The following is a 25,133-nucleotide window of genomic DNA, read 5'->3' as shown; positions in this document are numbered from 1 at the left end:
TATTGGAAGCCCTGGCCAATGCCATCGTCAATAAGCGGCCACGAGAGCAGACCATGAATGATAAGCTGACAGCTTTCCTGAGAACCAAGCCACCCACCTTTGCCGGATCCAGCAACCCCTTGGAGGCAAATGACTGGCTGCGTCTGATCGAAAGGAAGCTCGAGCCATTCGAATGCCAAGACCAAGACAAAGTTCTTCTGGCAGCTCACCAACTCACAGGAACTGCCTTAGCTTGGTGGGAGAATTACTGTGCCGCTGCTGAAGATGCCACCACCATCACTTGGAACGAATTTGTGAAAGAGTTCCGTCGCTACCATATCCCTATAGCCACCATGAAGTGCAAGGCGGATGAGTTCCGCGCACTGCAGCAAGGGAGCATGTCTGTGGAAGAATACACCTACGAGTTCATAGAACTTGTCCGCTATGCACCAGAGGAAGTGGACAAGGATGAAAAGAAGCAGGACATGTTCAAGAAGGGATTAATCCCAGAACTTCGGACCTTGCTTACCCCTCAGATATACCTGGACTTCAATACTCTGATGAACATGGCCATTCTCACAGAAAGGGCCAAAGCTGAAGAAAGGAAAGAAAACAAGCGTAAGTTCCTGGAAAGTAAGGCCCGCCAGCAGAACCGCTTCCAGGGACCAAGAAGCTCCAGGTATACTACACCAGGATCTCAGGCCCCAATGCAGTATAGGACCCAGTCCCAAGTGACAGGCCCCCAGACCCCTAACACACAGTTCCGGAGCCAGAATACCAAGAAAGCCCCGCAGAACAATGCCAGCCAAGTCACCACTAACAACAACAATGCTAGGACATGTTTCAACTGCCATGAGACAGAGCATTACATTGCCAACTGCCCATATGCCAAAAACAAACCTGATGCATCAGCCTTCTCCAACTCGGTGAATGGGCCTAGGCCACCTGTATGGCCCCGTCGGCAGCAACAACAAGGGCAACAACAACAGCCAGCAGTCTTATGGACGAGCCCGCGTCAACCACATCAACGCGCAGGAGCCTCAGGGTGCACAAGGAGTGGTACTTGGTGAGTTCCTAGTCAGCTCAACTCTGGCAACGGTATTATTTGATTCTGGAGCATCACACTCATTTATATTGTCAAGCTTTATGGATAAACATAAAATACCTACAGTACTACTAAAAACACCCCTATTAACCTGGACGCCCGAAGGTGACATCAAATGCCAACTGGGTTGTTTACGGGTAAGGATCAATTTAAGTGGGGTAGAATTTCTAGCCGATCTAGTAGTACTTAAGTCTAAAGGAATAGATGTGATCCTTGGAATGGACTTGTTGAGCCTACACAATGATCTCATAGGTTGTGCTGACAAGGTAGTACACCTAACCAATTCAGATGGGATACAAGTAACCTACCATACTCGGAGAAGTGGACCAGACCCAATGGTTTTCAGTATGGATGGGAAATCCCTAGAAGGAGTTCCAGTTGTGAATGAGTACCCTGATGTTTTCCCGAAAGAACTCCCCGGAATTCCACCAGACAGAGATATAGAGTTTGTCATAGAACTTATCCCCGGAACCTCTCCTATTGCCAAGAGACCCTATAGGATGGCAGCCTCAGAACTAGCAGAGCTGAAGAAACAACTAGAAGAGTTACAACGAAGTGGTTTTATCAGGCCTAATTCATCCCCGTGGGGAGCCCCAGTCCTATTTGTCAAGAAGAAGGATGGGAGTATGAGGTTGTGTGTAGATTACCGTGCACTGAATGAGGTTACCATCAAGAATAAGTACCCCCTCCCCAGGATTGATGATCTTTTTGATCAACTAAAAGGAGCCAAGTACTTCTCCAAGATTGATCCAAGGTCAGGATATTATCAGCTCAAGATTAAGGAAAGTGACATCTCAAAGATAGCTTTTGTCACCCGTTATGGGCAGTTTGAGTTTACTGTGTTGTCATCTGGACTCACTAATACACCTGCTTATTTCATGAACCTCATGAACAAGGTATTTATGGACGAGTTGGATAAGTTTGTCGTAGTCTTTATTGACGACATACTCATCTACTCCAAAAGTGCTGAAGAGCACGAGCAACACCTTAGAGTGGTCCTGGAAAAGCTAAGAGCACATAAGCTATATGCCAAGTTCAGCAAGTGTGAATTTTGGCTCGAGAAAGTAGCCTATCTTGGTCATATTCTGACCGCAGATGGAGTAGCAGTCGACCCCGAGAAGGTTGAGGCAGTTTCCAATTGGCAGCAGCCAACCAATGTTAGTGAAATCAGAAGCTTTCTTGGTTTAGCTGGGTATTATCGGAGATTTATTGAAGGATTCTCCAAAATCGCTCGGCCCATGACAGAGCTGCTTAAGAAGGAAAAGAAGTTTGTTTGGACGGAGTCCTGCGAAAGGAGTTTCCAAGAATTGAAGAGAAGATTGACAACCGCCCCAGTACTAACCCTACCGGATATTCATCAGGATTTTGTCATTTATTGTGACGCATCCCGACAAGGATTGGGTTGTGTACTGATGCAAGACGGGAAGGTAGTAGCTTATGCCTCCCGACAGCTCAGGTCTCATGAGCAGAATTACCCAACCCATGATCTAGAGTTTGCAAGTGCATGCCCTTAAGATTTGGAGACATTACTTGATTGGAAATAAGTGTGAGATTTACACCGACCATAAGAGTTTGAAGTACATCTTCACCCAGCCGGATTTAAACTTAAGGCAAAGGAGATGGTTGGAATTGGTTAAGGATTATAATTTGGAAATTCATTACCACCCCGGAAAAGCTAACGTGGTAGCCGATGCCTTAAGCCGGAAATCTTATAGACCCAAGGATGCCCATCTGCAAGAGGAAATGGCACGATTGAATGTACACAATGTCCCTCAAGGCTCCAGCCACAAGCTGAGTGTCCGACCCACCCTGGAGGATAGAATCAGAAAAGCCCAAGGATCGGATATGGATTTAATGAGAATCCGCAAATATACCGAAGAAAACAAAGCACCGGATTTTCGAGTAGACGAAAAATGAACCTTGTGGTACAGGAATAGAATTTGTGTGCCCAAAGAAGGGGACTTCCAGCAAATGATCATGGACGAGGCTCATAACTCGGCATATTCTATTCACCCAGGGTCCACCAAAATGTATTTGGATTTAAAACAAAAGTATTGGTGGAATGGAATGAAGTCGGGTATTTCTCAGTTCATGGCCCATTGCAACACATGTCAAAGGATCAAAGCTGAGCATCAGAAGCCAGCAGGATTACTATAATCTCTACCTATCCCAGTTTGGAAATGGGATGAGATAGGAATGGATTTTGTGGTAGGATTGCCCAAGACCCAGAAAGGTTATGATTCCATTTGGGTAATAGTGGACCGGCTCACCAAAGTCGCTCACCTTCTACCCGTACGGACCAACTATGGAGGAGAAAAGCTAGCCCAACTCTATGTGAATAACATAGTAAAATTGCATGGTGTGCCCAGCAAAATCGTTTCAGATAGAGGGACCCAATTTACCTCTAAGTTTTGGAAAAGCCTGCATAAAGCCATGGGCACAAAGTTGGATTTTAGTTTGGCCTATCACCCGCAGACTGGTGGACAGACTGAAAGGGTAAACCAGATTATGGAGGATATGCTAAGAGCTTGCATCCTTACCTATGGTAAGGATTGGGAACAGAGTTTGCCCAATGCTGAGTTTTCATACAACAACAGCTACCAAGCAAGCTTGGGCATGTCGTCTTTTGAGGCTCTTTATGGAAGAAAGTGTAGAACCCCTTTGATGTGGTCAGAAGTAGGAGAACGTACACTAACAGGACCAGCTCATAAAAGAGGCAGAAGAACGTGTGGCTGAGATTAGAGAGAAGCTAAAAGCAGCTCAATCACGGCAGAAGAGTTATGCAGACAAGCGAAGAAGAGAATTATATTTTGAGGTTGGAGATTTTGTATACCTTAAGGTCTCTCCGATTCGAGGAACTCGAAGGTTTCAGGTCCAAGGAAAATTAGCCCCTCGGTATATTGGACCTTACCGAGTAGTTAAAAGAGTTGGAGTGGTTGCCTACCGTATTCAACATCTGGTATTTCATGTGTCTTAGCTCAGAAAAGTGCTTGAGGGTACCTGAAGAACAAATAGTACTAGTGGAAACAATCGATCTCCAAAAGGATCTTCGGTATCAAGAAGTGCCTGTCAAAATTCTGGACACTGTCACAAAAAGAACAAGGAACTCAGAAGTACGAATTTGCAGAGTGCAATGGAGTAGACACGGAGTAGGAGAAGGTACGTGGGAACGCGAAGATGCATTAAAGAAAGAATATCCCCATCTGTTCAGAACTCAGTCGAATCTCAAGGACGAGATTCGTTTTAAGTGGGGTAGGTTTGTGACATCCCGGAAAATTTACCAAAATAAATCACTCGCTAAAAATAATTGTCAAAACCATTTTCATCGTTGAGCTCAAATTATGTCTAAAATCTTTTTCCATCCGAACTCCCAATATCCCGAAATCTTTCCCGGCGAACCGCCGTCCTGATACTAGTACCAATCATCCGTCCAGTCTCTGTGCTCTTTCTCATTCCGCGCGCGTTGCTTCCCGCCGAAGCCGCTGCGTGTCGACCGACCGCCGCGCGTGCTCGACCGGTCCCGCGGTCGTCGCCGCGACCTCCGCCGCATCTCTCTCTCTCTCTTTTTCTTTTTCTTTTTCTTTTTCTTTTTCTTTTTCTCTTTTTCTTTTTTTCCCACCTCCTCCTTCTTTCTTCCTTCCTTCTCCCTTCTTCTCCCACGCGTGGCACGCCAGGGCGCGGAGCAGAGCTCGACGCCAGGCGCCCGGCCCCCACCCCTCCTCCACTTGCGCGACCGCCCCTGCTCACCCCGTCCCCTTCTCTGCGCGCGTCGTGCCCCCATGCCCGCCTCGGCACTCGCGCCAGCCCCGACGAGCCGCCCGCACAACACCGCCGAGCAGAGCTCGGCACAGCCGGCCACCACCTCCCCTGCGTCGCGCCTCCCCTAGGCCGCCCCTCCCCGCTACGCACCACCGTCCATCCCTGCACACCGTCACCTCAGTGCCACCGCCCCACTTCGCGATGCCCAGACCGCCCCACACCATTAATGGCCGCCGAGCTACCTCCCGCCAGCAACCACCCGCGCCCCCTCCTCCCTACCTCGCCTGGCCTATAAATAGGTCCCTTGCGACGCCCACGAACCCCACAAACCCCGGCCTCCACCGCTAGCCGCCTCCCCTTGCCCGTAGCGCCGCCACCAGAGCCGTCTCCGGCAACCTCTGCCCACCGTCGTGGGCAGGCCGCCTCGGGTCGCCTCCGCTCAAGGTGAGGGCGGGAATCGATCCCCCTCGGCCTCCTCTTTATTTCCCCCCTCTCCTCGGCCGCCACCGCGCCCCCAAGGACCGCCGGCCAGGGCGCCCCCCCCCCCCCCGACCCCTGCTCTGTTCTATCCTGAGGTAGTAGAAGGAGAGGGCAGTTTTGCCCAAAACCCCCTGCCCTTTCCTGATTTCCAATAAGAACCTCCCTCTAACTCTCTTCTAAAGAAGCCCTTCATGTTTCCCCTATTTAAGAAATAACCCCTCCACTATATAAACATAATCTCAAATAGGTCCCTGCTCCTTTCTAGAATACTTTGGATATTTTTAGAAATTCCAACCAAGTCCTTTCACTCTCGAGAATATTTACAAAGAAGCCCCTCTCTTATTTCTTTTAATGAATAAGCCCCTCCACTATATAAAATATTTATGAGTGGGTCCCGGCCTAATTTTGGAGTAGCACAAATATTTTCCAAAATTCTATTCAAGTCCTATCACTCCCAGAAATAATTACAAATACGCCCCCGGATCCTTATTTAGCCCCTAAACCCCTCTTCGACCTATCATTTCATGCGCCAAAAATTCTCTGTTTGCCCCCAAAATTTTACCACGCCATTTCTAACATAATTCCTGCCATGCCATTAGAAAACCACCCAAAAATATTACTCCCATCTCCATATCTTAATTTCTTCCGATTCAAGCTCGACGATAAAACCTTTATTTCTTTTTCTTTATTGTGTGTTTGTTTGTGTGTGCCATAGATCACGATGTGAACGAGGGAGAACCCGTCGACGAGCAGTACCGCGAGAAGGTGTGCGAGGATCAGTACCACGACCCCAAACCCGATGGACAGTACCTCGATCAGGACCTCCCGGAAGGCTTTGAAGACGGCAAGTTCAATCTCATCCTTTGATTGAATATTTTGACCCAGTTTTATAAACACAACCTATTGGCCTGCTTTATAAAATTACATATATTTCTACTGCTGAAAACATGGTTGGATAGCCACCCTTGATTTGTTATAACCATTCCTTGACCACCTAGATTAATGTCTAAATATGATTTATTCTATTTGGATGTTGATCGCTGCTAGAGCGCCGCTTAGGACCCGATACTCGTTTTATTGCACTCTAAAATGGTTGCAACATGCTTTATAAAAAGGAAAATGCGTGATATTGAGAAAAAGAAAATTGGGTTATAAAGAATAAAATGTTAAGATGGGATGGATGAATGGCATTCCCTGGGTGGATTGTCATGCATTGGAGGCTCGTACCATTGTGGTAGAGCAAGGAGGTTGGGAGATAGCCATCCTGTCACAATTAAAGACTGAGTTGATGTGTCATCTTGCCTAACTCAACTATCGTGCAAACAACTCGACCATTGTATGTGGCAACGGCTTAGCATAAACCCCACTAGTTAGTCTGATAGCCATCAGGAGAGCTGAGAGCAACGGGTGACCAAGGAGAAGGGATAAGGTCGTGGTGACTTATGCCCCGGTTAAACCTCGGTGTCAGGTCAATGGCCCCTTGGTGGAGCCCGTGTTGGCTAGTCAGATCTAGCTAAGGTGGGTAATGGCTTTGATGGATCTACACCGACTCTAAGGTGATCGTGCTGCTGTGGTACCCCGCTTGTGGGTAAAGTTGCACACCTCTGCAGAGTGTAAAATCTATTCAAATAGTCGTGCCCACGGTATTGGGCAAGTTACGATTTGGTCACACAACTAGCACTTCTTCTGGTATTGGGTTGGGTTGGCGTGAGTGTTTTGGGAAAAGTGTCCGGCAGTTGTGCCGTGAGCTACTGCGGATGAGAAGTCTGGTAGCATTAAAACTTGGATCCTTTGTGTAGGATCAACCCCGCTTATTACTCGGTGAGTAATGAATCGCTTTGAGAAAACTCTTTTTAAAAATAAACCCCTGCACGTGTAAAATCTAGCTTTACTGCAAATAAATCTCAGCCTTATCCTTGATTTGTCCTGTGCATATCTGTGATACCCCCTCCATGGATGGGGTTGGACTTGTTGAGTACTTTTGTACTCACCTGATATATATTTGTGGTTTTCTTCAGAAGAAGATCCGGATTTCGTTGTTGAAGACGTTGAGTAGAGGTTGTGTCCGTACCCAACTTTTCCTGTGGTGTTGGTCCTCTGCAAGATGTTTCTGCTAGCGCATCACTCTGAGCCCGAGCTGGAGACCGTCTGGGTCGTGCTTTGGTGTATCACCGTAGCTCTTTTATTACTTATTATCGTTTGTATCGAGTGTCCGCCTCCTCGGATGTTTGTACGGTGACTGTACCATCTGTTGAATAAATGTGTTATCAGCCTCTTGGGACTGATATTTGTATCACATTTAGTCTCTACTTATGTGGGGACGCTTCAACCCATCAGATGCTTAGATGGTAAGAGTGGCATTGGAATTAGGTGGATTATCAATAGATAACATAGTACACATCTGATGTAAGATCACAGCTTCATGCATATCAAAATTATGGTACACCAATATTCAAAATAGCCAGCTATAGCCACCTCTATAGCCTGCTATAGCCTTTGGGGAGCAGAAGCCTAAAATATCCATCTTTATCTCTAAAAGGCTAAATCCTCTAATAGCCTGTCATATCCCTCTATAGAGACTAAATTAAGGGCTATTTGGCCAGTTAAACCATCTAATTGATCTTTATTATTGTTAGTTTAGTATTTGTCAAGAAATTGGTGCCTCTACTTGACACCGACTTCTTAGAAGTGGTACCAAAGTAGTATGATATTACATCTTTCGCGGACCCTATACTCGTACTATACCAAAAAGATCTTCACTTAGTCACCAATATGGGAGATCAACTCTATTTGGGAAAAAGTCTTTATTCGCCATAACTTAGTACAACACAGACTCTTACACTCTAACGAGGCTACCCTACCATAACAATACTACTCTACATGACAATCTTGTCATCTTCTACTTCAAACATCTTATGCCATAGTATGGCAAGATGGAAGGGGAGCACCCCTATTTATGGGACTCCATGACTCATATGATTTTTTTCATGTGTCCATCTTCCACGCACTTTCTACAAAATATTTAACTCTAGAATTTTTCTCATGCTAATATAACCATACGAATATCTAGTTTCTAGAGTATTCCACATTTTACCATGAAGCATAACAACTATAGTTCATGCATAATCTCTAATCTTGTAGAAGCTTCTCACAGTATGAATTGCTATTTCAAATAGTATTGAACTCCATCATTTACAAAACTTAGTATTTCATTAGTGATGTAATGAAGGAATGAAGCTCTAGATGTACTTCAATGCATGATGTAATGAACTTTGGGATCTATATTTGTTTGATTTGATATTCTGAACTTAAATACTCAATTTCCAAATTGCTAATGAGATTAGCGGGAGCTATATCCCACTATAGTCTTCTCTTAGCCTCTAAAAAACCGACCGCTAAGCCTCTTAGCCCGTTGTTTTGAACATTGTGGTGCACACATGATTGGATTCAAATGCAAGAATTTGCATAGAAAACGAAAGAAAGAGGTATTCACCTGAGTCAGAATAGCCCCCGTGTCGAGGTGCAGGGAAATTGTCATTGGAATTGTCAGAGCTGGGACAATGTGATGCGCTCTCAACTTCATGAATAGAAGCTGAAATGTTAGTAGACGCACCAGGGATCAGGTGTCGAGGGGTCTCTTCTCCTGCATAAATATCGGACAATATTATTTTTCTCTAAGACAACTACAAAAAAACAAGATCTTCTGCAAGGTGGCGAAACAATCTACCTATGTTTTGCATCAATTCCAGCTGCTACTCCGAAACTGCTGCATCCGCAACCCTGGACGGGATTAGGTATTCATGGACTTGCTGTGGGACGAGGGATGCATCTGTGATGGACAATTGGGACTCTATATCTGCATAAATATCGGACATTATTATACTTCTCTAAGACAATTATGAATAAATTAGAAGATTGCAGCTATGTTTGTTGGTCATACCTAATTCACAGTCAACATCATTGAACTTTATAAATAGTTCATCTGCTTGGTGTACCAATCAAAAATCATCCAGCCCATAGAAATGTCACCCAAACGATAGCATAACTAATAACACAATTATACCAGTAGTATAATTGTTGCTGGTCTTGATTCTACAGTCCCCACTAGATATATTTCCATCAGATGGTGGCCTCTCCACAGGGGACGGAGCATTGATAGACTTAGTGTGGTTACCTAAATCACAACCAAACAAGTTATTTGAACGAAATAAGAGTAACATTGGTGGAGAGAGAGAGAGAGTGAGAGAGAGAGCACCTACTTTTACACAGTTTGGAGAAACTATCCTTCGGTTGCCTTCCATGACAATTGTAATACAAATCAATTAGTCCAACAAGGTCCAGCCCAAACATTTTCATCAAATGCGTGTCAAGCATATGGCATATAAACGATGATGACTCATTCCTCATATCCATAACTGTAAAGATGAAAGAGCAGCGGTATGGACCAGGAAGAAATGCTGGGCAGAAACCCTGAATCTGAGAACCTAATGAGTTGCAGTACTGGATCAATAACCTCTGACTTTGCAGCTAGGATAAAGCTCAAACAACAAACAAGATATAGCAATACTTCAAATGTCCTCTGAAAAGGAAAAAGACAAATTCCTAGTGTGAATATCAGAAAACTCAACAGAGCATGAATATTTTGCAAGAAATGACCTAATGCCAATATTTTGAAATAAATCCAGCCAAAGCATATGGATGTATTGTGGGCTGTGTATATGATAAAACATTAGGAATATTCATTGCAGTTGTGCAATGTTTTACCTGGAGAATTATATTACAAACGAATCATGGCTATACTGTTAACAAAATGCATACATCAGAAAGAACAAACATTTCCTTTACAGGCAAAAGGGGAAAAACTACCTTTGTGAGTTTATAGACTTGACATAGATAACGAGATGGTTCCATCACTTCATTTGATAAGTTCCCAAGCTCATCCATTCTACAATAGTAGGCAGGGACAACAATCACATATTAGTTGCACATGTAGCAGGTGCAACTATGAGTAAGATGGACATAATCAATGATTTGGATCACTGGACCAATCAACAATCTTACCTAACAAAAACATTCAGTATAGAAAAAGGCTGGTTTCAAGCCTTCTCTATTTCATATCCTGAAACAGAAATAACAGCTCAGCATGTCGACTTATCTAACTACTATAGTAAATGTTGTCTATTGAAAAATTGAGGGGCCAATAGTACTACTGTTTCCACAAGGTTAGTTATATATCAAAGAATATTGATAGTTAGATGCCAAAACCATGAACGAAGGCAGTTCAATGAAGAGGACAGACACGACATATATTGTCTAGCCTACTATGGATCTTCTAAGAGTTTAGCTAAAGATAGAAGTGATCACTTATGCTAATAGCTGACATGTGAAAAATTCCGTCAACTCTTCGTGGCCATCATAAACACCAAACAAATGCAGCAATTGATCTTGATCTGACACATATTCCAACTGCAGAATAAGAAGGGTAAAAGCAAGGGTTAGTGTTTGACAAAAATTACTAGCAAGTCAAGCATATATTTATGCAAAGCTCTTCTCTCAATAATAGTAAGAACTAGTAGAATACTTACGACATCCGTCATGACAGACGTCATGACCTCACAATGGTCTTGCATAGCTGATGCTGGACCCAATCCTTCCGTAAACTTGTATGAACTGCTGGCAGCCGCACCCACAGGGCTCTTTAGTATCCCTGTCCAAAAAAAAAAAGAGGTGCAATTTTAGCATGACAATATAAATTAAATCATAGCAGATTGCAGAAAAGTTGACCTTACTACATTGTCCTTAATATTCTCTTTTATGAACAAAAATCTATAGCAAAAAATCTAGCCAAATTACCCTGAATGCTTTAAGGTAAGTTATAGCAGTAATACTATTCTATGCAGTAGTTTAAAGTTTTAACCCTAAGATTCAAATCAAGAATTATACTAAAAATGCATATGACTACGGAACAAAACTTGATTTTACTGATGTTACCATCAAGCAAGGAGAATTAAACAAGCTAAAATCCTCTCAATAATATAACACTAACAGGGAGGAGCAAACAACCTATAGTAACAAACACAAACATAAAAATAAAAAAAAGGCACCATTCAATCTCCTACCTGATATATGGTAAGAAAACTGAATGAACAACATCATAAAAAAAGTAGCTTGACGAACAGGGGGTCAAAACATGCAGAGATCAAGCAGAAAATCAAGGCAAACCTCTTGCAAGTAGAAATCAAGGCAAGCCTCTTGGGGTTGAAATCACGTAACAGCAACAAGAGTACGAGGAATCAAGAAACGGATGTGCAAATCCTTACTCGTAAAAGCAAACACCCCACATGCAGAAACCAATGTTCAAAATAGCAGACTAAGATGTTTGGCTATCAGTTTTCCAGAGCCTAAGAGAAGGCTATAGCGGGATATAGCCCCCCTAACCTCAATTAGAGATTTTGCAAATTGAGTAATTAAGTTGAGAATTTATATGTTCAAAATATCAAATCAAACAGATATAGATCACAAAGTTCATCACATCATGCATAATAGTTTTGTGTTGTAAAAATCAGATAGTCTTAAAAAGTAGCCTAATTTGGTGGATTTTATTTTTAAGATTGTAAACGCTACATATGGTTTTCTTTCAAAATGGATTCATCTCCATCAATTGTATCACTATAAAAAGTTTTGTGAATTTTGGAGGTAGTTTTAATCAAAAAAAAGAGGGGTGAAAAACTAGAAATTACGGTTCATACAAGTTGACAGTAGGACCAAAGAAGAGATAGAAGATAAAAATGGAGCTAAAGAAGGGAGTTTCAACTTTTCAGGACCAAAGAAGGAATTGTCATTTCTTTGAGGGCCATAGAAAGAATTTACCCAAAAATCTATTCCCTCTGTTCCAAAGTGTAGATCGTTTTAGCAAAACAAGACACATAGATTTGTTAAAACGATCTACGATTTGGAACTGAGGGAGTTGAAGCTAACGCCAGTCTCAATGGGAGTGTCATAGGAGTGTCATGGCCATTAAATTTGCTAACATGTACCAATAGTACGATGAGAGAGAAAAGATGAGTGTCATGAAATGTGAGAGGAGTGTTATCACAATGACACTCCACTGGCACAGTTCTCAAGTTTTCAGTCTTGATAACTGTGTCGATGACACTCCCACTGAGACTGGCCTAAGCGTCGGACCACCGAAGAGCTACAATATCATATAAGCTGCCATAGTGCGATGGAGTTCCAGGAACATACACTTGTTTTCTTTCCTTTCTTCAGCTTTGGCCCTTTCTGTGAGAATGGCCATGTTCATCAGAGTATTGAAGTCCAGGTATATCTGAGGGGTAAGCAAGGTCCGGAGTTCTGGGCTTAATCCCTTCTTGAACATGTCCTGCTTCTTTTCATCCTTGTCCGCTTCCTCTGGTGCATAGCGGACAAGTTCTATGAACTGGTATGTGTATTCTTCCACAGACATGCTCCCTTGCTGCAGTGCGCGGAACTCATTCGCCTTGCACTTCATGGTGGCTGTAGGGATATGGTAGCGACGGAACTCTTTCACAAATTCGTTCCAAGTGATGGTGGTGGCATCTTCAGCAGCGGCACAATATCATATAAGCGTCGGACCACCGAAGAGCTACAATATCATATAAGCTGCCATAGTGCGATGGAGTTCCAAGAACGTGAACACAAGCCTGATAACATAATAGAAAGGGACAAGTGCCCTCTGCCCTTGCCAAATCGAACCTTGTACCATTGTGTTTGGTTTTGAATTTTTTTCCCATCTGCCCTTTTGTTTTGCCTTGCCGTGATACTCAATTTACGTTTCATACTTATTAAAAAAACATTTGTAATTCAATGATTTTGCCGGTTACATGTATGATTTCTCTTTCTTGCTTCTCCTTGCAAAGGTTCATGCTCTAAACTCAAATCGTTTTACCTGCACAGGTTCCCATGAGAATCGCACGAAGGGGGATGATATGGTTGCACGCTCGCCACGAAGTAGGAGCAACTCAGTGTTTCAAACCAGTGAAGCAGGGGAAATTTGTGTAGCGTGAGATTTTGAGAGAGCAAACAGACAGCAAGGCAGATTTTGAAACAGTGAATAAACGTGGTCGCGCATGGCTGCGACGGGACACATCGCAGAAGGCTCACCGGCGGCTCACTGCCGCTCCGGCGACGGTAAACAACGATGAGATGGCATACGGAATCTTGCAACCCCGACCGCGGCCCGCCCAGAATCCATGCTGACGTGTACCGCAGTCACAATCGTGTGGCGGCGCATGGTCTCTGAAATCTTAATGCTCTCTCAAGTCAACACCATGGACAACTCCTCTGGTCTCCGGTCAAGCCCGCCGGCTCGTCCAGGTCCGGCTACATATAATACCTGCCGGTAACGTGGCGGCCTACTCGAGCTCGAGGTGTTGATGGACGGCATGGAGCTTGAGCAGGGGGGAGCCCCGGCGGCGGAGCCTGGTGAGGAGGTCACCCTCCGCGAGTTCACGCTGTCGGACGCGGACGCCGAGGCGCTCATGTCGTGGGCGTCGGACCCGCTCGTGGCCCGCTTCCAGCGCCGCGACGCCTACGAGCACGTGGACCAGGCGCGCCGCTACATCGCCGGCCACGTCCTGCCGCACCCGTGGTACCGCGCCATCTGCGCCGGCGGCGTGGTGGTGGGGTCCATCTCCGTGAAGCCGGCGCCGGCCGAGGAGGGCGGGCGCATGTTCAGGGCGTCCGTGGGGTACCGCGTGGCGCGCGCGCACTGGGGCCGCGGCGTGGCGACGCGCGCGGTGCGGGCGGCGGCTGCGGCCGTGTTCGCGGCGTGGCCGTGGCTGGTGCGCCTGGAGGCCGTGGCCGACGAGGAGAACCCGGCGTCGCAGCGCGTGCTGGAGAAGGCCGGCTTCGTCAGGGAGGGGACGCTGCGCAAGTACATCGTGCTCAAGGGCAGGCCCAGGGACATGGTCATGTTCAGCCTCGTCGATACGGACCGTCGCGAGCAGATGAAGCCCGTCGAGTCCAGTGGGCCGTAGATTGGCTGCCATGCGCGCGCTCTCTCTGTGGGCTTTTCTCTGCGTCGCGTCACTCACTCGTAGCACATTTTGTAATATTATGGTGGTTTCAGTGTTATGCGACGTCAGCGAGACGTATACGGTAATTTTGTTAATTTCGAAAAATTACCAATTTAATTTTCAAAGATACTCATAGGATAAAATTTGTATAGTGCCTTCGTAGAGGTGAGCGTGCGTGAGTGTAATCTCAGAAAAATTTACAATAATATTGTATATATCATGCCACGTATGATCTGTGAGTCAATCTCAAAAAAAAAAGGTATGATCTGTGAGTGCATATAAAATTAAGAAATTTTGAAAGTGAAATGGAGGAAGGAGAGAAGATAAGATCACTCGTGGTGCGTGCATCATCATTGTTAATTAGCCGCAGCATCAATTTCCTATCCATCCATACGACCGATGGACCGTGACACGCTTGATGCTAACCGCGAGCCCGCGGCACATTCAAGTGATCAAGTCGTACGGGGCGAAGGCAAAGCTAGCTCATCTCAGCCAGCAGCAATGGAACCGCCGGCCGCCGACGGCGACGTGCAGGACCGGCAGCGACGGGATGGAGACCCTCCTCCCGCGGCCACGGCGCCGGCCGTGTCGCTGCGGCCGCTGGGCCTGGCGGACGCGGACGCCTTCATGGCGTGGGCGTCGGACGACCGCGTGATGCGGTTCCTGAAGCGGGCGCTCTGCGCCACCCGGCCACCCGGGAGCAGGCGGCGGCGCAGATCCGGGACACCGTGCTGGGCCACCCGTGTTTCCGCGCCGTCTGCGTCGCCGGCCGCCCCGTGGGGCAGGTCTCTGTGTGGCCCTACGCCGACGAGGGCGGCCGCAGGGCCAACCTCGGCTACGCCCTGACGCGGGACCACTGGGGCCGGGGCATCGCCGCCGCCACCATCGGGATGGTAATCGATCGGCTGATTCGCTTCGCAGCTTGACCGTTCTTGGGCCATGGCGTTCGTGAACACCGTCGATTCTCCATGCGTGCGCAGGTGGTGGGGAGGGTGTTCGACGATCTGCCGGGGCTGGAGCGGCTGGAGGCGGTGACGGACGTGGAGAACGTGCGGTCGCAGCGGGTGCTGGAGAAGGCCGGCTTCCAGAGGGAGGGGGTGCTGCGCAGGTACATCGCCGGACGCGGCGGCTGCCCGGCCAGGGACGCTGTGATCTACAGCTTCCTGTCGTCCGACAGACCGCCGGTGAGGCCGTGACTCGCGACAGGATGGAACGGAACAGAGCTTCATCTGCTGTTGCAGAGACGGGATTCTGAAACAGAGATGCCTGGTTCGATCATGCTTCCTTGAACTGAATCGTCGTAGCCTGGTATAGAGTTGTAATGGTTCAAGAACGATGGGCTTCGACTTCCCCCTCTGAATGTTGTGGAAACAGCCTACTAAAAAGTGAATAAATTTTCATTTTTTTTAAAAAAAAAGAAGTGCATAAATTTGATGGCAGAAATAACCGAGGTTGTGATTTCGTTGGCTGCCCAATCAAGGGCTCTCTTCAGAAAGAGAGTATATGATTTCAGAAGAATTCCCTGTTACAAGAGAGCCAGAATGGCAGTGTACTGATGTGGTGACTTGTGACAAAGAAAGGAAACAGTTGCACGCATCTTCTAAAAAAAATAACACAGTACACGCAGTCTCAGCAGAAAAAGGAAAAAAGTCAAGTCGCTCGGGTGAATGATGTAGATAGGGTATTTGACTTGATGACCTTGTCAACATTTCTTAGAAAATATTAAAAAAATAAAACTTTATTAAACAATGTTGGACATCATTCGAATACCCTGATTCCTGACTTCTGAGTACTACGCTCCATATTAAAACGCCCAAGATAACCAGGAATTATTTGACCCATCAAAATATATTTTCAGGTGCTAGAGACTGGTGGCATTAAACAATACCCAAAACTTTCTTTCATTCAGCCGCGAATCTTATTATAGGGGCAGCAAATGTTAGCTGTCAGAGTTGATATCTGGCCTGAATAAACTGCCGTCCATGAATGATGTTAGTTGGGTATCGGACTATATGACCATGTCAGAATCTCTTAAACAATGCTGCACGTAAGCAAGTACGAATATTTTGACTTCTAAGTACCACACTTCATACTAAATGACCTAAGATAATACAGAATTAGATCCATTATAATACCTTTTTTCTGGGGGTAGAAACTGATGTTAGGAAACAATCCCCTAATCTCTTTTCCATCCACTCCACGAATCTTATTATAAGTGTGGCACACATTAACTGTGCAGAGTTGAAAATTTGACTTCAATAAACTGCATTGAGATATCTAAATGGAACAATAATGTTGCATTTTTATTTATTTATTTTTTAAAGATGAGAGAGAACACACGAGCAAGCGAAATCAGATGAAATCAAAACTTCATCTTTTCACTTAATCGGCCGGCCAAACTGAAGAGCCCAAAGAATCACTTGTCACTCTATCAGTTAGCCAAAAATATGGTCACAAACCTCCATGCCAATGTCTCCAAGAAAAGTTCCATGGTCAAAAGTTGCAGTGTCCTCTGCCATGATTAACAACTGCTAAAGCACGAGCGCTTGATTCACAATAATTTCATATGCTGCGCCAACGCAATGATGCAGAAGAGTAGCAGCAGCCAAAGGCAGGGGAAAGGGGAGAAGAATCAAACCGTCCACAGAACAAAGCATGCAGCAGATGAATGAGCTCATAAACAATGCCAGGACAAATCGCAATCAGCATCGGTCCAGCACACTCCCAGGGCTCCAATTACAGGAAACATTATGATGATTAGGGGTTGTTGGGCTGTTAGTATACTTGTGGGGGCTCCTACAGTTTATTACAGGTGATTGGCAGAGTTGCTGGCTGGCTGCCTGGCTGGCCCCCATGAGCTAGCCCAGCTGCTACACCAAGCTCCACCCAAATTGTGAGGTAAACTTTTCTCAAGATGCCTAGCTCTTCTTTTGTCCTCTCAATCACTGAGATAGTTGTGTTGTTTTCTCCAACATCTTCCTTTTGGCAAATTGTTATATTGTACAAATCTGATACTGATGGGTGATCATGCACACAATATGATGATTGACACAACAGAAACAGAGCAAAGGGGCTAACTTTTCTTCAATTTGCTTTGGAATTCACTCTGGGAGTCACATGAATAAACATAGAAGTAGAACAGGCGCATCAGAACTAGCAACTAACCAGGAAAGTCGCATGAACAAGAAGTCCAGATCATCAATCTGCAACCTCTTACAAAAGTGGGTGCCAAAGGTCTTTAATCCGCAAAAGACTAAATCATTCCCTCCTCCATGACCAAAAACAGCATGCAATCTCGCAAAGGTGACACAACAAAAAGGAAGAAAAAGAAGCAAAAAAAAAAATTTTAAAAACTTGTCTCGGTTATTCAGGATCATCATGCCTTCTCCTCCACTAACATCCTCTTTTCGATCATCATCTAGCGCAAATTGTCCACTGCTTCATCGAAAAGCATCTCCTGATACCGGCACTCACTGCTGCAGAATGCCTTGTCACCTCTGGAGAAAAGAGAGAGGAAAAAGGCCGATTATATCATAACACAGCAGTGATGACCTAACTGCTGAATTATAAAAGTGTACAACTCTCCGAGTCAATTGCCCTGTTCATGCTATGGCTTTGAGAACAACAGAGGCACAAAATAAAACTACTGTTCTCGAGGAATTATAGCATCAGAAGATGTGAAGCGAAAATGTTTTTTTGGAGCACATATCAAAGCTAGTGTTTAGCACTCAAATGGATCATATGCAGCAAGCAAGGAAAATTGAGAACTAGACATAGCGCCAATCCCTTTCGCCGTCCAAGCAAACTATGTATATCTTTTGGTAAGAAGAGGCTGTCAAACTTGCAACTACGATGTCGAAACTTTTGTTTTTGGTGATGATAGCTGGTCCTGCTCATGGTCAGGAGTTAGGAGTAGGAGCACCAAGACAACCACGGCTTGGGACGTGGACCTCATTTAGCAACATCAATGGGTGCCAAATAATTTAATCCCTTGGAATTTGTCAGTATAACCCCCTGCACTAGGATAATGAACTATGTTGCGTAGTTTACTATGTGAAAGCGAAACATAACAGTCGAGAATTATACAAATGTTAAGCAGCTACTCCAAGTAAACAAACACAGGGTGCTATTTATGCACAATAGCACTGTATTTTAAATATGTGGCTTAAACAAAGGGCAAGTCCCCCATCGAAAGCAACAGGGAATCGAAACATCACAATCACAAATGGGCAAGCAACTGGTTCCCGGTGAACAGTGCCTAGTATATTAAATTAAAAGGGTATCAAACTATCAGCAAAGACTGGTCGGGTAAAAGCCAATATAATCTTGATAAGATCCACTGAAGATGTATTGTATAACTCACACTCCAATCAGAAAGTCATAAACGACTCTAACATTAGAACTACTCATCAAGGTCCCCAGGCAATGATGGAAGCCATCTCTGTCAAATAAATAGTACATTAAGAATGCAATACTTTTTGCCTTAAATCAATTCGCCTCAGACATTACATCTAACTATCTAGGCAGCAATTACGAAATAGGTGTCATTTTACATTACTGCATACTAGTAGCTAATAGGAAGAACATGCATTATGAAAACATTAAGCATTTTAAATTTTAGCTTCAAATACTAGTTCATTTTACCGCCGCACCCTTTAAATTTTAGCTTCAAATACTAGTTCATTTTACCGCCGCACCCTTTAAACCTTAAACATGTAACACATGAATTGCGTGGAGGTTTCTCTGAACGTGTTATTTTATTTTTGCTGCTGTGTGGTTCAGATCTAGCGGATCATGTTCCCATAGTTGGTGTCCTAAGATTAGAATATCATTAAGTAATTTTCAGTAGTCTGACAGCGATTTCACCTTCCTAATATATGAACAGGTCATTTATGCTTGTAACATTGTGACTTGTGAGCAAGAAGAAGAGAAACCCAAATTAAATGAATCACCGAAATACTGCGACTAGTTCAAGACTTCTAGTATCAGTAGCTGACAAGTGGCAGTTATGTTCTAAACTGTCAATAAGCCAAACGGATTTTCATTCAGAAACCATAACTGCAGAAACAGAAGGAAACCAGGAGATAATTTCTCACCGATAGATGAAGATGTCATTGCCGTGCCCAAGTTGCTTGTTGCATGCGTGGCAAGAGCTCAAGAAGCCACCAGCCACAGCCGCGCCGCCGCCGTCAGCAGCGCCGGCGCCTTTGTCCATCTTCTCGACGAGCACATCTCCGCAGCTCTCAACTATGCAGTCGTCGAAGATGTGCCTGGTCCTCGGGTTGGGGCCCCGCGAGATGACGCAGGTGTAGTCCTCCGACATGGCCACTTCCCCGGGCGCCACGGCCCCGGCGAACACCCTGGCGGACGGCGAGCTGACCACCTCCGGCAGGAACCTCCTGGCGGGCGAGAGCACCGCCAGCTGCGCGTCCCGGTTCTTGACGCCGAACTCAATCGGGGAGGACACCAGCTCGACGGCCCTGCCGGCGGGGACCTGGATCCTGAGCTGGGACCCGAACACCACCTTGCCGCCGCCGAGCTTGGCGTCCCCGTGGTCCCGGAGCACGTCAGCGAGGCCGACGCCGGCCGGCTCCGGCGCGACGGCCGCGTCCACGTGGTGCGCCCGCCTGAGGCTCCGCTCCGACCGGAACGGGGGCAGCGCGGAGCAGCAGAACTGCTTGGTCTCGAGAATAGAGGTGGGGCTCATGGCCGACGAGGGGCCCTCGGAGGAGCCGTCCAGGAGCCCCGCCTGGGGCAGCGCCATCGCCATGAACGGCCTCGGCGACGGGAACACGGGGACAGCAGCAGCGGAAGAAGACGGATGCCTCGGCGATTGGGCGGCGGGGGGCTCAGCCACGAGGCCGCCTGCTCCTCCTCCTTGCTTGGCACCAGCGCCACCAACCGCTCTCCTCGATCTGTTGTGCAGCATGGCGTCGCGTCGGCGTCGTGTCCCTGCGCGAGTGTGAGCAGGCAGGCGGTGCCATCAGCAATGATGAAAGGAGAAAAGATGGCAACTTCTGCGAGCGCTTTTGTTGCCTAGTCGCTTTAAAGGATGAACAGAGACGGCGCAGAGGACGAAAAAAGCTCACCAGAAAGCGGACCTCCTCCTTGGACGGATCAAACTCCGGCAGCGATGGCCGGCCGCCCCTACCACCTCCGCATTGCCCCGGCCTCGGATTCCATCACAACCCAAAGCTTCCGCCCGCTCTCCCTCCCAGTCCCAGCGACGCAGGAACGCAAGCCGGCCGGCGACAGGCCGGCTCCGATCGACGAGACGAATGGGAACGAGAACGAAACCACTCTGAGAGACGGGACAAGAAACTGCCGCCCGGATCGGAAAAACCCCCAACCCCGGGAGGGAAAACCCCGGAAAGGCGCCTGCTCGATTCTGCGGTTCTTGGGCGGTGGGTGGGGTTCGTTTATTTATACAAGGCCCAGAGCCTGGATTTCTTTTGTTTTCTCGAGCCTGGTATTTTCCCCCGGGGGAGATGGGGAGAACTGTTCGACAGCAGCAGGGGAGGGGCTTCTTCCTCCTCCTCGCGCTTCTCCTTTCCCGGCCGGGGGGGAGGGGGGAAGGGGAGAACGGCAGGGGGGTTGTATTTAAAACCTGCACACAAGCGCATCACCACAAACCAGTAGCAACAGATCGTCAGGATTTTCATTTCCGCTATAATTTTTCTGGCTGATGAATTCGTTGCGATTTATTCGTCCGATGGGATGTTTGGCGATGAACTGATTATGCAAGTGCAATGGCTTAGCCACCGCTGGTTAAATGCGGTCGTACTTGCGATCATGATTGCGCTACAAGTTGTGGGCAAACGGTGACAGCGTGACGGAGATGAATATTAGGCTTAATCCCCCATATCCATACTTATTACTACTTTTTTAAATGTAAGTCAAACTTCATCAGCTTCAACTAAATTTAAGCGAATTTTAAAGAGGTTTGATGAAGAGTTTCATGACATTAAATTTAATGTTATATCATCATTTTTGCTGACATGACGAGGAGATAGAAGAAGAGAGTGAATTTAATCTCATAAAATTCAGCCGGCAACATAAGCAAAACTACCTACAGTGCCAATGCCAAATAAATGCAATGTGATAAATAATTTATGGTGGGTTTAGTGATATGTTGACCTATTTTTCTATAGGTCACAAAAGTTTGGTTTAGAACAAAACTATCACAATTTTAAATGGATAGAATATCATGGATCGGCCAGAATATAGTACAGGTATATTTTCACCTCAACCAATACGTCTCAAGACATAAAAGATTTATCAAAGAAAGCCTAAAGATATACACCCATCTATGGAGAAAATTAGACTCCTCGTAAAAAAACAGATGAACTGTGTACTAAATTTCCATTAGTTTCCTTTTATTAGTGTCTTCTCTTTGGGCCTACGTATGGAACAAAAATTATAAAAATCCAGCAGGGTCCCTCCATGCTGTTCCTTAAAAAAAACGAAACTGGATGAATTATGCGCAACTGTGACTTGTGTGTTTTACGTACATGGCTGGAGTGGAGCGGAGATAAAGCAGGAGAGCGTATTGGCAGTTTAGCGTGGCACAAATGTCCGCCAGCAAATAGTGTCGTCTAGCGCCTTGTAGCGCGCGTGCTCCTGAGGATTCTTTTTGGGCATCTTGCAACCAACAGTATGTAGTAGTAGTACTGTTAGTCACGCGAACGTTACACTTTTTTTTAAATTAAAACATTACACTTTTCCTATGTGATAAGTTTGAAGAATTCTTGAAACATGTCAACTATACATGAGTTTAGATTATTGTACATTCATACAAAGTTCAAAATGAAAAAAAATGTTTTTGATAAATTGTAGGTGTGATGTTATCCATCTCGCATCTAGTATGGTATATGAATGTCATCGCAGACTCGCAGTGAATTTGTACGCAGCGGTCGATCTTATCGCAACGCACGCATTTACTGCTAGTACGTACTCCTCTGTCTCAAAATAATTGCAATTCTAAAAGTAGATACGCAAACTAATGCATAGTGTGAAATTATTAAAATACCTTTAGTCTTTTATGAGAATGATCTAGGTAATACCTTGTCTTTTTGTAAGAAGTCTCTAGAAACTCCTAGTTTGGTCAAAGTAGCACTTTTTGTGGAACAAATTTTAAATTCTAGATGTGTAATTATTTTGAGACGGAGGGAGCAGGAGTAGTAGAAAAAAGAGGTCAGCTCACATTCCGTGGTGCAGCGCAGGTACGGCCTGCTACTTGTGTGCTGGCTCCGGCCGAGAGCACAGGGTGAGGCGTAGTGCATCGGTTCCGTGACAGGCCTAGGGAAAAGTCTCAAGTTTCAACGCAACCATCGTTCATGTCCATGTCCTTGATCAAACGGAGGAGTCACCGAAAGAAGAAGAGATAGCACAGCTAAACATTGACCCCCGTTTATAGAGCTTGACCTTTCTCCGATGTCATGGTGTTCGATTTTTTGCCATGTTTGGTTTGGGATGAGAAAATTTCAAAAAAAATTACAGCTTTGACCACTAATTTAGAGTATTAAATAAGTCTAATTATAAAATCCTGGTAAATTCGCGAGACCAATCTAATAAGACCTTTGACCACACGATTAGTGGATAGTTATTGTAGCAAATCATGAATTAATTATCGTCATTAGATTCGTTGCGAAAAATTACACTCATCCCTGAAAAAATTTTGTAAATAAACTACATTTAGTATTTCATGCATACAAGATTTTTTTGCAAAAAATTTACTGTAGAAACCAAACATTGACTTTTACGAGCATTAAACTCATCCTCATCCCGTAGAGTTCGACTCCCCCTCTCTCTCTACGGTAAAAAAGGACAGGTGAGGTGAGCTAGGAGTAGTAATTTTCAGTTCAACGCTTCAACGAGTTCATCAAGGTCTTGTTTGGTTCTCCTAGCACACACAAGCCAAAAAAAGAATCTCATATACATAGAGTGTTAAATAAAGTTTATTTGCAAAAAAAAATTTAGAGATGGATATAACTTTTCGCGACGAATCTAATGACGGTAGGTAATCGATTATTGGCTACATTGATACTACAGTAATCATCCTCTAATTACGTGGTTAAAGGACTCATTAAATTCTTCAGGAGTCCTAACGCAGAAGTTTTTTTTTTTGAGAACACCTAACGCAGAAGTTCTGAAGTTAATTTTATAAACTGACTTTATTTAATATTATAATTAGCCGTCAAAGTTTTCTAACACTCATTAGCGAGCGAAGAGAACCAAACAGAGCTTCTAGAGAACTAGAAGGTGAGCTCGAATCGTACACCGCCGTTCGAGCTCAGATGCATTTACACGCGCACAGGCGGGCAGTAAAAGCGTTGCCGTAGACTCTTGGCCGGAGAGCTTTCCGTTTTTACCCCTACGGCCCTTCTCTAATTTCTTACCGCTGCCTGCGTGCTCCCCCCCCCCCCCCCCCCCAATGTCGGGTGGAAACGGACAGCCAGCCGCGCGGCGAAGGCCCCGCCCGAGCGTGGGGGCCCACGCCACTCCCTCCCCCGCGGCGCCACGTGGCGTCCTGTCCCCCGGTGGGTCCCTGCGTCCCGGGCCCGCTCTACGCCCTCGCACGGCCACCGACGGCCCGGGCCCAGGCACCGTGCAGCGCCCCCCACCAGGCCGGCCCACCACTCCGCGACGGGCCGGATCCGATCGATCGTGCAGGCGCGCGGGCGGCTGCGATACCGCCAGGCTGGGGCTGGCCCCCAGCGGCGGCGCCGGCGGCCCGGCGGGAAGCCGGTAGGAAGGAATTCCGGCGGACGGCGGCGGGGGCAGACGTGTGGGGGAACGGGCTGGACACGGATCTGGTGCAGTACTGCACGTGCAGTTACTGTCGCTGACACGTGGGCCCCACGGCTCATGGGCCCACACGTCAGCGGCAGTAATTGCACGTGCAGTACGTCACTGAATCTCAATCCGAACGGGCTGGCAGCGTCGCGAGTTTGGTGTTCGGCGACCGCAGGCATGGGGAGCGGGAGCGGGAGGACGGATAGGACGGCGCGGGTTCCGAGGCGTGGGCAGTGGATAATTATGCGTGCGTGTCCGGGCGAGGTGAGACGAAGTTGAAGGCTCGCTCGCTGTCCCCGGGACCGGGACACGGGCGTGGCTGGCTGGCTGCGATGCGTAGATGGACCTCGCCTCCTTCCCCTCACTCTCAGGCTATAGGCATCCTCGATCGGTCCATGCCTCCTCCCCTTTTATCATAAATCAAACTTCTCTAAGTTTTATTGAACTTCAAAAAAATACTAACATACCCCCTCCGTCATGTAGGGCATTGTAGCTTTTCGAGATGGAAAAATAACACATGTACCCCTCATTAGTTCTCTGTTTGATTAATTAATTGTAAGATTATGAGCTAATTATTAGTTGTCGTACTAAGAGGATGTTTAGTTGCTAGCCACGCTTTGTCACACCTAACTTTAGTCAAGTTTGACCAAGTTAATAGGTATTTAGTTGGTCACGGCTGTGTCTAGTTCGCGAAAAAGTTTAAATTTTGGTACTGTAGCACATTTCGTTGTTACTTGACAAATAATATCTAATTATGGACTAATTAGATTTAAAAGATTCATCTCGTGCTAATCAGTTAGACTGTGTAATTAGTTTTTTTTTCAACTGCATTTAATGCTCCACGTGTGTGTCCAAAGATTCGATGTGACGAGTACTGTAGAAATTTTTTTGGGAACTAAACAGGGCCTAAGTTTAGGTAAGTTTCTTTTTGGGCTCCACATGTCATAGAAACTAAAAAT

General features: G+C 46.0%; 2 protein-coding genes and 1 pseudogene across 2 annotated transcripts; 2 read left to right on the top strand and 1 right to left on the bottom strand.

The window, feature by feature from the left end:
• The first annotated feature begins 13,742 nt into the window (after window positions 1-13,742).
• Window positions 13,743-14,644, top strand: LOC120650156 (uncharacterized N-acetyltransferase p20-like). The gene has a single exon (XM_039927177.1). The coding sequence runs from the start codon at window positions 13,747-13,749 to the stop codon at window positions 14,338-14,340; it is 594 nt and encodes a 197-aa protein (XP_039783111.1). The 5' UTR covers window positions 13,743-13,746; the 3' UTR covers window positions 14,341-14,644.
• A 91-nt stretch (window positions 14,645-14,735) lies between these two features.
• LOC120650155 lies at window positions 14,736-15,825 on the top strand (annotated as a pseudogene).
• Window positions 15,826-17,439: 1,614 nt separating this feature from the next.
• LOC120650154 (FCS-Like Zinc finger 8-like) lies at window positions 17,440-20,952 on the bottom strand. Its single transcript, XM_039927176.1, has 3 exons — window positions 20,469-20,952; window positions 19,476-20,331; window positions 17,440-17,876 (listed from the first exon to the last, which is right to left on the bottom strand). Exons 2-3 carry the CDS (start codon window positions 20,306-20,308, stop codon window positions 17,798-17,800), a joined length of 912 nt encoding a protein of 303 aa, XP_039783110.1. The 5' UTR covers window positions 20,309-20,331; window positions 20,469-20,952; the 3' UTR covers window positions 17,440-17,797.
• Between the last annotated feature and the right edge of the window lie 4,181 nt (window positions 20,953-25,133).

This window comes from Panicum virgatum, chromosome 9K (assembly GCF_016808335.1).
Source record: "Panicum virgatum strain AP13 chromosome 9K, P.virgatum_v5, whole genome shotgun sequence".
Taxonomy (NCBI): domain Eukaryota; kingdom Viridiplantae; phylum Streptophyta; class Magnoliopsida; order Poales; family Poaceae; genus Panicum; species Panicum virgatum.
Note: the sequence above shows the minus strand (reverse complement) of the source record. Positions and strands in the feature narration are given on the sequence as shown.